Source organism: Marmota flaviventris, chromosome 6, assembly GCF_047511675.1.
Source record: "Marmota flaviventris isolate mMarFla1 chromosome 6, mMarFla1.hap1, whole genome shotgun sequence".
In the NCBI taxonomy this organism is placed as follows: Eukaryota; Metazoa; Chordata; class Mammalia; order Rodentia; family Sciuridae; genus Marmota; species Marmota flaviventris.
This window is the reverse complement of record NC_092503.1, coordinates 54,033,829-54,047,226: the sequence shown is the minus strand read 5'-3', so window position 1 is coordinate 54,047,226 and position 13,398 is coordinate 54,033,829. Positions and strand designations below refer to the sequence as shown.

General features: G+C 42.3%; 2 protein-coding genes across 2 annotated transcripts in view; both read left to right on the top strand.

Moving 5' to 3' along the window:
- LOC114086904 (uncharacterized) overlaps nt 1-1,420 on the top strand; it is a 102,666-nt gene extending 101,246 nt beyond the window's left edge. The window contains exon 32 of the mRNA XM_071613798.1: nt 1,091-1,420. Coding sequence (XP_071469899.1) covers nt 1,091-1,321 — 231 coding nt within the window. The 3' untranslated portion in view covers nt 1,322-1,420. The remainder of the gene's footprint in view (nt 1-1,090) is intronic.
- A 3,402-nt stretch (nt 1,421-4,822) lies between these two features.
- Nucleotides 4,823-13,398, top strand: part of LOC139706115 (coiled-coil domain-containing protein 162-like) — a 33,251-nt gene continuing 24,675 nt past the window's right edge. The window contains exons 1-4 of the mRNA XM_071613797.1: nt 4,823-4,828; nt 5,081-5,310; nt 6,177-6,315; nt 7,833-7,953. Coding sequence (XP_071469898.1) covers nt 4,823-4,828; nt 5,081-5,310; nt 6,177-6,315; nt 7,833-7,953 — 496 coding nt within the window. The remainder of the gene's footprint in view (nt 4,829-5,080; nt 5,311-6,176; nt 6,316-7,832; nt 7,954-13,398) is intronic.

The window sequence follows — 13,398 nt, the reverse complement described above, 5'->3', positions numbered from 1 at the left end:
ATTTTAAATTATTAGTTTCCTTTAATCATCACGTTTTCTCCTCATTATCTAAGTAAATATTGGGTTTTTTTTTTTTTTGTTTGTTTTGTTTCGTTTTTTTTGGCATCAGGGATTGAACTCAGGGGTTCTCGACCACTAAGCCACATCCCCAGCCCTATTTTGTATTTTATTTAGAGACAGGGTCTCACTGAGTTGCTTTAGTGCCTCACTGTTGCTGAGGCTGGCTTTGAACTTGTGATCCTCCTGCCCAGCCTCCCAAGCTGCTAGGATTACAGGCGTGCACCACCTTGCCCAGCTGTATTTTTAGTTTTAAAAATATAGAAAAGTGATACTCAGGAGATAGAGGCAGGAGGAGGATTGCAAGTTTGAGACCAGCCTTGTCAATTTAGTGAGACCATGTCCCAAAATAAAATTTGAAAAATAGTCTGGGGATATAGTTCAATGGTAGAGTATTAGCCTATACGCTTTTGATCCTTGGAGATATATGTGTGTGGGGGGGTAGGGGGGTGTGTATACACACACACATACACAATACACATATACACACACACATACACAACCATAACCTTGCTTCAGAATATGGTGTGGGGAGTGAATGGGATGGGTCAGGAGTGGCTTTAAGTTGATGGTTGTGGGGCCAGGTGATGGGAACTATTTTGTTTGCTTTATACATTCAAAATTCCCAGTAAGTATAAAGGTTTTTAATACACCAGAAGTAAGAATGGTTGAAAAATTATAATTCTAACAGTCAATTGCAGTTCACAATTTGAGGTTTTCCCTCCCCACAGTACTTTTTCTTGATATACGTGTATTTGTACGTGTAGTTTTAAAGGAAAATCAGTATCACACTATGCATTTGCCATATACAGATCTGCTGTAAGGACTGGGAAACTTGATACTTCTGCACAGAGCCAAATGTCTGATATGTTCAAGCAGGACAGGACTTTAAGCTACAAGTGTTTTGTTTTTTATGGATTTTCTAATAGTTGAAAAGATAGCTTATAAACACCTACTTTTCTTCCCCCAAACCACATGTGAAGTTTATATAGAAGCCTTCAAAATGGAAGGTTTTTTTTTTTTTTTTTTTTAGCTGTGCCTTTGTGGGCTGAGTGACCGTGACCGCAAGGTGGCTCATGGAGAGCTGGTGGGTGTGCAACTGCTAATGGAAGATGTGCTAAGCAGCTGTCATATGACCATGGAGGATCCCCTTGGATGGCAAGCCATACTGGACAAAAATACACAGGTATTCTTGGTGAACATTCTATATAATCAACCCATGCTGTGTTGTACGGAAGAAATTTCCTGTCTAGATAATGGATGAGAGAACCACATCATTCCCATAACCTTTTCCAGTTGCCCCAGGACTGTGCTAATGTCACATGAAAGCAACAATGAAGCATGGGTAGCTGTGAAAGCTACTCCAAAGCACATTCTTTCACACTTAGTTCCATGATCAGTTGTATTTCCTTTTTTTTTTTTTTTAATTTTAAAAATAAAACACAGGTTATGGAAGATCCATTGAAACTACTCAAGCTGAGTGCTTTCCTTGAGAGTCACTCATTTAGGACCAGAATAGAAAGAGCCAGAGGGTCGTGACAGAAGCCCCAGGTGAGCTTCTCAGGCTTGTGCTCTTATTTCATCTCTAAACCTGTGGGCCCCAGACCATCACTCCCTCCCTTGGGCTTATCCCTCCAAGGTATAAGAGCCACTTACCCACCTCATACCATGACTTGAAACAATTCTGCATGCGTGGTGAGAAACCTGATTCCAACCTAACTGTCTGGCCTTAGGGCTCTCACATATTCGTTACCCTCTCTGCAGGCGAAGGATCTACTGGTGATACTTATGCAACAACTCTGAAATCTTTATGTCTAGGCCAAATCTCAAGCCACAGATTCATATCTTCACCTGCCTCCTGGACATCTCCTCTTGTTCCATCTCACAGACAATGTGTACTAAGCTGAGCTTACTTTACTCCCCTAAAACTCAATCCTCTTTCTATATTCTACTTCACAACCAGACACCAAGTTTTTCAGTCCTATTATTTTAAGATCTCTACCATCCAAATCATCATCATCTGTTGATGTTTGTGATTGTGACCACCTGCTAGAATCCATATACTTTATCTTGAGTCCTTCCAATCCATTTGCCAGGGGAGATAGATATATATATATATATATATATATATATATATATATATATATATATTTTTTTTTTTTTTTTTTTTTTTTTTTTTTTTTTTTTTGGTGGGGAGAGGAGGTCAGGTACTACGGATTTTCCCAGGGGTGCTTAGCCAATGAGCCACATCCTTAGATTTTTTTTTAATTATTTTTTTATTTTGAGACAGGGTATTGCTAAATTGCTGAGGGCCTCGCTAAGTTGCTGAGGCTGGCTTTGAACTTGCCATCCTCCTTCCTCAGCCTCCTGAGCCACTGGGATTACAGGTGTGCACCACCATGCCCACTCACCAGGGTAATATTTTAAAATAAAAACCTAATTATGTCACGTTCCTTCTTATAACCATCTGATGGCTTATGAATACCCTGACAACAGAGTCCACATACCTTAACTGGAACTTCATGACTTGGCTCCTGCCAGTATTTCTACCGTTAGCCTCTTATATTTTGTCAAATGCACCATGTTCTCTTCTGTGCTTTCATGCATCCTGGTCTCTCCAGTGGAAAACCTCCTCTCTTCTGACTTTTGACCTCATCACTTAATCAGTCCCTTATTCTTCAGATTTCAACTTCCAAACCTCTCTCTTTAGGAAACTTTTTCTGATCCTCCACCTTTGAACTGATGCTCCTCTGTGCCAATTAGAGTGCCCCTGCCACAATAGCATCTGTCCCACTAGCCATGACTTAAATAAGAGAATATTGATCTTCCATAACGGAGACTAGAAGAAAGCAGTTCAGGTTGGTACAGCCACTTAACCACTACCAAATGACTCAAAATGTCTCCCTTGGCTTTGCAAGATAAAAACAGGAGCAAACACACTTTCTCCTTGAGGAGCTCTCCTTTTATCAAGAAGAAAATTCTTTTCTAGAAGCTTCCCAGTAGATTTTTTTTTCTCATGCCTTTTCAGTTAAAACTGAGTCACAAGTCTTTCTGTGTGCCATCTAAATTCTACAGCAGAAATAGATGTTTCACCAAGAGGGATCATTTGCAGAGCCGGGGGTAGACCAAGTAGTGCCAAAATTAAGGCCAAGATCAAGAAGTATGCAGGGGCCTTCACTCCCTCTATCTACCATTTTCTGGCCCTGTTTCTGATGGATTACCATCATTTCCTAACACTCCCTACTCTTTTCCATTTTATTCTTTATCCATCCTGACTCTTCTTCCTTCTCCCATCCTTAAAGTCATTTATATAGAAACAACTTAACTCTTAATAAGAAGTGGGCTTTAGGGTTTGGGGTTGTGGCTCAGCGATAGAGTGCTTGCCTTGCACATGCAAGGTCCTGGGTTTGTTCCTGGCTATTTATTATTTTAAAAAATGAGGACTGAAATTATATGTGCCCAAATGGGTACATATAATTTCATAAAAATAAATAAATAAAATTAAGGTATTGTGTCCAACTACCACTAAAAAATAAATACAAAAAAAAAGAAGTGGGCTTGCTTTAATATTATTATTTATTTTAATTAGTTTTTATTTTATGGTATATTTTTATTTAAGAGTATTTAACTATTTATAGACACTAGGAAGCACTGGACTCCACACTGCCTTGTGAGTCAGGACTCCTGGGTAATCCTGGCCCAGCTATATAACAATGCTGTGATCTCTCCAGATTTCAGTATCCAAAACCCCAAAGCAAAGGTAATGAATTAGCTCAAGGTCTTTTAAAGTATAATCCAAGGAGCCCTTGATTTTCTCAGAGACACCTTGGGGCTTCTTGAGCAAATGGGGCTAATGATGAGGTCTCTAGTCTGCCTGCTCAGTGTCCCTGTTTGTAGCTTTGTTCTGTTGGATACTTTGGGCGACTATCCAAGATTTTATTTGGTGAAAAGATTTTGAGCATAAGACAAATCTGGAAATCTGTGGACAAGCTGGTTGCTTAGGAGGCCACAAGCCTCAGGGCTTGCCAGCTGTCTGTGGGAGCTCCGTCTCTCCTGGGTCTACCTTGCCAATTCTCCTTTGGGTACTCTGATCAACCCTCTTTTGGCAGACACACCTTTCTTTGGATATGTGAACAGCACTGATCTAGGATCCAACAACTCTGGGTTGCTCTTTCTGTTCCTAGGCAGGAAACTTGAGTGTCTAAGATACTGTCACCTGAATCTTCTCTAATTCAAATCATGGGATTTGCCATTTGGTCTGTGAAGGAAAGCTCCTTTTTCTGTGACTGAGACATTGTGGTCAGCCTGAGGACCTGCACCCAGGTCCCCATTTTGTCTGCCCCTCTCTGCGTGGCCCTGCCCCCTCACTCTATTAACTGCAGGAGAACAGAGGCCTAAAACCTTTCCCCCTTCCCTTCCTCCAGGACCAACAGCAGCCCTTCAACAAATACTTAAGGAAAGCATCTGTGAACAAATGAACAAATCATCATTTTAAAGAAAATTGCCTATTGAGTAATACATTCAAATGAAAAGAAATGTTCTCTGTCTAATGTTCTTTTACAGAATGGAAAAGGAACAGGAGATAGGATAAACTTAAGTTTCCATCTCCATGCTCATAACTTGGGTAAAATTCCCAATGAAAAGTTAGTTATATTACTGCTCCACCATGGTGTTGACTTGAATCTCAAATGTGGTGAACACTTTCAAGAATGCAGAGGCTAAACATGAAAGACTAGTTTTTTAAAAAGCCAAATAAAATCTTAATATGCAAGTAAGAAAATTTTTTTAAATAAATGGTTCAAGTCCCAATCTGAAAGCTGAGATTCAGCGAGACATTTCAATCCTTTCTGTACACTGTCTGCTCAGGAAGGATTCTGAACCTCACTCTGCTTGACATGTGCTACAGACCTGTAAATGAGGAGAACATTCAGTCTCCACAAAAATTTTGTTTTGCATGGCGCTGCATGTAAAAAGCTGAGCCATATTATCCACCATCAATAAAGGATTTCTGTAATGCTTTCAGCCAGAGTGGTCCAAAGTGCCAGGAATCAAAAGTCAGTTCCAAAGCAGCCCAAAGATTTCCAAGCTACTGGAGGGCCGGTGCGATGTGGTGACGTCCTTTGCTCTGCTGAGATCATTTCTGATGCTGTGGAAGCAGCTGGAAGTACTGAAGGATCACTGGGGCCAGCTGAAGCTGGGAGACCAGGACATCAGCTCTGCCTCCTTCCACAAACAGTACTCGGAGCTCTATGAGTGAGTGTGCTGAGGCAGAAATTCATGTCAGTGAGTAGAGCCCAAGGGCCTCTTGATGGGGAGATGAGATTTGGTCCATGAATCCTAGTACACCCAGCTCTATTGAGCCCATGGCAGTTGGCAACATTCTCTACAGACAGTTCAGTAGAGGAAAAGCTGAGTTGTATTAACTTCAAGGATGGAGCTGGATTCCACTGAGCTACACTCTTTTACCTGTCCCTAGGAACTTGTGTTTATCAAGAGACCCCACAGTGCTGACTCTTAGGTTTTTAAGCTCATAGTATCCTAGATGGACACCTGCTACTGCTGCTGCTGGTAGTTACTCCTCCTCTCTCTTGGCCCCATTAGAGTCTGTGCACAATTGAGGCATTGAAGGCAGAGTGTAATATGGGCATGTAGCATGAAGCTGTAGGTGTGTGAGGTGGTGCAGGCCTTGGTGGTAGGCCTTGGCTGGGATGACTTAACAGGCAAGAAAGGCACGTGCTTCTGCCACAGATATGACCAAACAAGCATCCACCCACTACCCCAGACCTTCCTGAGCTTCAGAAGATTTCACTTTGGCACGGTGGGAATCGTCTATCTGGTGATGTTATTACAGTCAGTATTCCTGGTAACCAAGGGATGAGAAGCCTTGTCAATATTTTGAAAAATGAGGACTGAAATTATATGTACCCAAATGGGAAAAGGCCTCAGGATTTAATATTGACTGAGGGAGTGGTGAATTTAGTTGTTGATGTGTCTGTAAATGGACTGGGAGGTTTGTACCTGACAGCAGGAAATATGAAGTGAATGAAAATAATTGCCAGAGAATCAGAACAAGAAAAAAAAATGTTTGTTTGCTAATTTCTGTCTCTCTTCTTTGATAGAGCTGACATTCTCTACCCCAGCATGAAAGCTATAGCTAGGCAGATGGGGAAAGAAGATGAATTTGAAAGACTTATAATAAATAGCCAGTCTATTCTTCCCCCCAAAGGAGCTTCAGAAATTGAAATAAAAACTCAGCAGGTATGCAGGAGCTATTTTAAATTTGCTTTGGAAAGCTTGCTTTTTGGCATTAGCATGTAAAACTACAGATATACTCAAATGGTATTTTCTCTAAGAAGTTCAGTGTAAATTGAAAGTTTGGAAATCATTGGGCAGGCTGCAGGGTGTGGGAAAGAGGGGAGTAAATAAATAAATGTATCTGGGGGCTTTGATCAGGCAAAGAACTACCTCTTAATGTCTCAGTTCTATATGTTTAGATTTTTCATTATTTTCTTTTTCTCCAATTGAGATGCACCTTCAGAAGAAATATCAATAACATAATCAGTACTATCTTAAACACGACATCCAGCACACAAGTGTCCATGCAAAAATGAAATATTGAATATAATTCCTTGTAAATTTTTTTTTTCTGAAAATAAGAAAACATAATGTGTGCACTAGCCCACTGTGTGTGTTGGAAGATCTATATGGAAAAGTCTTTTCCATGTCTTTGCTTGGCCTGATCCTGGGACCCAAGCTCCCTGTGGTGGGGCTTATTGTGACAGGCAAGCAGAGACCCTGGTTGTTTGGCTGTCAACACAAAAAGGATGTTCACTAAGCCACAAGGTAGATTCAGCCCCCACACATGCCCCAGGGCCAAGCGCATCATGGCTTATCTTTCTAAACCCTGGTTCCTCTCCAGCACCTGGAATCTTCTAACAAGGAAACAGGTGGACTTTGAAAGCAAAAATAACCGAAATGGTTATTTTTGACCTTGATGGACCAGCAATGCTTTATTAAGCATTTGAGGAGCACATTTTCAGAAGAGAAAATAGCAACTGGTTACAATAAGTACCTGAGTTTTATAGATTTTAGTGAGAGTTAACCATAACAGAATGTTTAGTGTAACTTAATCATTAGAAATTTAATCGTAGCAGAACGTGTATGTTGAGCAGTCAGAATGGGAAATGGTGAAAGTCCAGAGCCCATTGTTTTCCTTCCATCTCCTGGGACTCATTGTCCTCCTTTCTCCTTGGGGGTTGCCGTTCCCCCTTTTCCCTGGGGATTGTTGTTTTACATATACTTCAGGCTTTGTGAGCTTAGTGGACAGAGTGAGGGCTCATGTGTATTGGAGCAGAGTTTTCTCTTCATGGTGTGTGGAGCATTCAGTCTTCTCATGAAATCCTCCTTGGTATCTAAGTTGAGTTTCAAACCTGAAGGTGGCTCTTAAAGAAGTGACAGCTCACAAAATTTATGGCCACCTTGACAGACTCCAAAAGACATGAGGTCGTCTCTGGCATGGTGCTTTTTGCAATTTAACAGAACTGGTAAAAAGGGTTGTGTTCTATCAACCAGGGTGTGGGCCAGAAAAAAAAAGATGTTGGTGTCCTCAGAGGTGTATCTACTCCCCAGAGCTGAAGAAAAGAACCCCTCCTTCTTCCCAGGGAGAAAATAAGTGTGGGATAGAACTGAACTCAAAACCCTCCTGCAGGACTTGGACTTGGGAGTCCAGAGGATAAGCTTAATGTGGAGTGACTCTCAACCTATGCTTACTTTAGCTTCAGAAACTTCTGGAAAATATTGAAATTCATATGATCCAGGAGGTCTTAAGAAAAGTTAATAAAGAGATGACACTGGTTTTATCAGAAAAGTCCAAGGAAGAGTCTACTCTCCCAACAGGTAAAGCATCTTTATTTTATTACTTAAATTTTTTTTCTTATTATAAAAATCATCCATGTATCCATATTCATTATTTTAAAAAATGCTGCAATGATACAAAAATTACCTTTTACACCTTGACCCAGAGAGAAATACTACTAACACTTTCGCTTCTTTTCTTCCACTTAAAAGGCTTTAAATAGAAAATGTACTTTAGCTTTTCTTTTTTAACTTTTTTGTAGTTGTATATGGACACAATATCTTTGTTTTATTTATTTATTTTTTTAATGTGGTGCTGAAGATCAAACCCAGTGCCTCATGCGTGCGAGGTAAGTGCTCAACCACTGAGCTACAACCCCAGCCCATACTTTATTCTCAACTATGCTGGTTAACTCATAAATGAAATAAAGAAGTACAAAAGTCATTCTTACATGCATGTGTCATACGAGTGACATATATACATGAAAATCTTAGGGTGGGAAGGCATTCAAAATTGTTTCCTCTGAGGACTAAACTCAGCATAGAGTTTGTGTTTTTTAAGTCCAGTGAGTCATGGAGCATGCACTGAGCCCGAGGAGTCTTGGCTCAGACTTCCTTCTGCTGCCTCCACACTGTGCACAGAGTGCTCCTGATCTGCCTGCTCCTCTGTCCTCTGGCATCCCTAACCTCCTCCTCCATCCTCACCCTTCAATCACTGCCACCCTTCACCCCCAGGGGGACCTGGGCACAGGTGCCCAAGGTTGGGCGTGAATACCTGGCACTGTCTTGGGCACAAGAAAGGCAGCATCACAGCATGTTCAGTGGGTAACCCAGTAAGGGTGATCTGCTAGCCCACCAGAGGTACCTACAGTATCCCAGGTCAGAGGTCGCAATGGACCCACTAGAAGGGGAGGCGCCTGGCTCAACTTCTCCAACCCTGATCAAGGCACAGTGCCTCATTCTGGTAGCTGCTGGGTCACATGTATTTATGCACGGAATCACAGGTGGGGCCATGGGGTGCTCATGAGGCTCTCCCTTGTCCTCCTAGGATTTCCAAAGGAGGGCAAGATTAAAGCAAATAAAAACACCATGACAGGTCAAAAGGGACTGCAGAGAAAAGGAAAAGCTTGGTATATTAATATCTTATAAAGCTACTCTTTTCCTTTTTTTTTTTTTTTTTGAACAAGAATTTCATTGCACCAGGCTGTGTAGATTATGTAGCTGGTCCTGTCCGAACTACAACTACCTACTGACTCTTAGCTCCTTATAATTCTACAGGAAAATCTATAACCTTTGATCTAGGGAGGGGCTGTCTGACTCACGACGCAAATTCGGTTTTTCTTTTGAGAGGAAATCTATGGACATTGCAATGTCAATAATAACCTCAGTCCTCACCTAAGATATTGCCTCCCCCCACCCACCTGTACAAAGACATTGTCATTTTATCATTTTATCAGTGCTTCAGTAACTAAATTCATAAGCAGGGCTTTGGGAAAAGACTGTGCAATAAGAGGACAAACCACTCCCCCACTGAGTGTCTCTAAATGTCACAGGAGAGCTGAGTGTGACTGAGCTCCAGTTACGGAACACTTCACAAGACACAAAGCTCCTGTTGTTTGTGCTGTTTGCTGCATTGGGCGGCTCCCTTCAGAGTCCGTGGAGAAAATCCATAAGCACAGGGCAGGTGCAGCCATCTGCTTGTTTCCGGCTGTTGTTCTTAGGAGACACCCTGGGGTGAGGGCAGCATGTTTGCTTTGTGGCTGGGCTGCCATGTTCAGGGTGCTTGTGGTTGCACTGGAAAAAGGCTTTCAATAAGGAGTCAGTGGGGCCAAGTAGAGGAGAAGGGTAGAGTTATTTTTAACTGTAGTCAGGTTGACATAACTAAACCTTACCTTTACTGGAGATTACTGTCCAGTTCTAAACCTTATTTGGGTTCCTTACTTATAAGATTTTTAAAATAAATGCCAACAAGGGGGTTTGTTGTAGCTGCTGTTGTTGCTTTGGTTTTATTTTGATTTTTTCCTTTGGTCTGTTGGGCATGACTCTATGGGGAGACCCGGCTCTCCTCCTTTACTGAGTTTCTCCAATGCCAGTGACTGTCACCCCACAGTGTGCCAAGGGTACTTTGGGTGCATTTCTTCAGTTTGGTCTTTTTGAGACCTCTGTGGGATCAGGAATCACCAAAGAAGGCGCTAAAACCTTGGAATTCCCACCCACCTACAATTCATCTCGGCAGCAAGATGGGGCTTCCAAGCAGGGGCCATTTTGTGCAAAGACCAGCTACTGGTCAAGTTTAGCTTGGGGCCAGTGATTTCTCCAGAGGGAGGTGGTATTGGAGGTATTGAGAACTGGCAGAAAGCAGAGGCTCTTGTTCTTTCTCTTAGGGTCTTTGCTTTCTCTCTTGGCCAATTCTTGTGTCTACATTTATACCTGCCAAAATGGAACCCTGGAATACCTCACTCCCTTACCTCCTCCCTTCCTTCCTACCATGTCTTGGAAATTAATCTTTTTATGACGTGGCTAAATGAGTTTCCAGTTGGTCAGGGATGCTCAGAAGATATAACATCCAGATCTGGTCCTGGTGCTAGTTCCTTATTGTCAAAATAAGTTTGGAAAAATCAGGGCAAATCATGTTGAAAAGTCTCCTCTACTCTGGACCTCAGGGCCTTTATTACCCCAGCATGCATTATTTCCCTGTGGTCAGGAAAGAGACAAAATGCAATGGTTTTTAATTTATTTGACCACAGAACCCTTTTCTCCCCTTAGGAGCATTAATTATTAACTCAAAGAATTAGTGTTCTGGGGAGCACTTTGAAAAACAGGCGTACAAGACACATGCATATAGTTCACACAATACGCCTTTTGACTTGCCCACTTCTCAGGCCCCCTGGCTGGTCAGAAGAACGGACTTGACTGGCAGTTGTGAGGCTGCCGGTTGAGAGGAGTTTCACTTCCACCCTGGGTTAAGACACAGGGGCCCCTCAGGTGCAGAGGATAAGCAGTTGTGTTAGGGAAGTGAAATGTTACCCAATCAAGGTGTCCTTCTTGAGGGAGGAGGCTGGGCCAGGGTGCAGTTTAGAGAGGGAGGGAGGGTAAGTGGTTTGGCCCACAGGAAATCAAAGACCCTGGGAAGAGAGTGAAAAGGGATAACAAAATCCCAGTTTAACCTCTAGTGTGCTGTCGCCCTCCCACTTCCCTGTCAAAAACTGCTGCTTCATCTTAAAGAAGCCATGACCACACACACACACACACACACACACACACACACACTGAGAATAAGACACTTTTGGAGACAGCATATCCCTCTCTGCCAGGAATGAGTTTTCTTGGATGGATTTCACTCTCCCTGGCTCCCCCCACCCCCACTCCTGCCTGCAGATATACGTGCATGTCTGAACTTGAATTTGCAAGCAGGAAGAGTGCTGGGAAACCTTCCCAACATCTGGTTAGAGTACTTCCTCTTCAGCTGAGCCAAAGCTAAACCCCACATTGGCTCAGTGGGCCGTTTCCCTGGTGATGGTCCCCAAACTAGAGGTGCATGACAGATGAAGTCCCTCACCAGGCTTCTCAGCAAGCCAGAGACCTGCCATACCAGTAACCTGGAAAAGTTATCCATATTCCTATCTGAAAAAAATTTCTTTAATACACATGAACCTTGTCTTGTCAAAGCTTACACTTACTAAAGTCTTAAGAAGTATGAACTCTGGGCACATGAACCCTTGAATTTTCTACTTCAACTGTGTTGGGATGATGGCGATACGTCTACTACCTTTATTTCCTAAAGGAAAAGCAAGCTCAGATTTATATGTTTATTATGGAAAACAGCCAATTGTAGAAAGAAATGTGGAATCCCATCTTCAAAACCAATACCCCTCATTAAATAGGACAGTATGAACAAACGTAAGAGGCTGCAGCTGTCATAGCCACATTTCTGGGCAGTCTGTGCTGGACACTCCTCTTTTGTGCACGGAAACTCCTGTCAGAAAACTTGAGTGCACAAGTAGGAAATCTCATCTGAAGTTAGAAACAGCCAGGGGCAGGGAGAGGCCTGGTGGGCATTCTTACTGCTGGCCAGCACCCCCATAACAGAAAGGGGAGCATAGTGGGACTTGGCTCTGGTGAACAATTCCAAGGCTCCTCTGAGACCATGCATGAGGAAGTGAGTCCTACCAGGCCAGTCTCACCAAGGTAATTAACACACACGTGTGCTCTTGCTCTTCCATATGGAAGTTAAGAAGGTGGATAGTCTTACATTGTTCTAATGATACCATTATTTTTTATTTTGATTTTATTTTTAGTAGGTAATATACATATCCACAGGGTTCAAAACACAAACAACATAAAAATAGATAGAATTCTCCTTGCCACCACTGATCCCCTTGTGACCATTCTGCCACCTATATCCATAACCACTTTCATTATTTTTATAAATCTCATGTACTTTTTTATGCACATGTTAATTCATTCTTTCATTTGATCATGATTTACTGAGCACCTCCTATGTTCTAGGCTACCATATATTAGGAGCTGATGTAGGGATACATCCTTACTTTCATAAGCAAAAAATCCTTACTCTTGTGGAGTTTATAATCAAGAATAGGAGAGACAGCAAGCAATAAACCACAATTTTTTTTTAAAATAATGGAGTATGGAGGATGGTTTTGAAAAGGCTTGGGGGGGGGCATTGGATCAGAGTAGACCTCTCTGAGTTAGTAAGAGGGTGTTCAAGTGAAGAGCATCCCAGACAGAAGGCACAACTTAATCGAAAACCCTAAGTAAAGCATGTCCTGCTAATGTGGGAACAGCAACCCCAAGTGTGACTGGAGGAGGGGGTGTGAGGGAAGAGAGCAGGAGATGAAGTCAGAGAGGGATGGGGCAAGGAGGATGGGTCATGCAGAGTCTCGTAACGACTTTAGCACTTATTTTGCTTTTGAGAGACGTGATCTGGTTTATATTTTACCCGATTCTCTCTGGCTGCTATATTGAGGGTAGAACTATGAAGGAAGAAAGGATGAAAGAAGGGAGAGGTTGGTTTGGAGGCTGTGGCAATAATCCAACAAGAGGAGATGGTGACTCAGAGTTGGGAATAGAGGGAAGGGTAAGTGGTCAGACTCTGGGTAGATTTTGAAGGAGGCACTAACAGATTGGGTACTATTGGGGATGGGAGAAGGAGATGAGTTCATTATGACTCTAAGATTTTTTGACCTGAGTGATGGGAAAATAGAATTTCCTTGAGCTGAGACAAAATCGGCTTTTGATGAAATAAGTTAGGGAGGAAAAACTGGGAATTTGTTCATAAGTTAGGCTTTAAATGCCTTTTAGACTGCAAGAAGAGAGGCTCAGTGGGTATTGGGTCTAACTTTGAGAATTGTCACTATGTGAGTAAGATTGAGCTACGAGTCAAGATGAGCTAGCCAAGAAAGTGGGTATGTGAGGAAATGAGGAGCTGAACCAAGGCCTGAGCCCTGGGACACTCTGAGCTGGGAG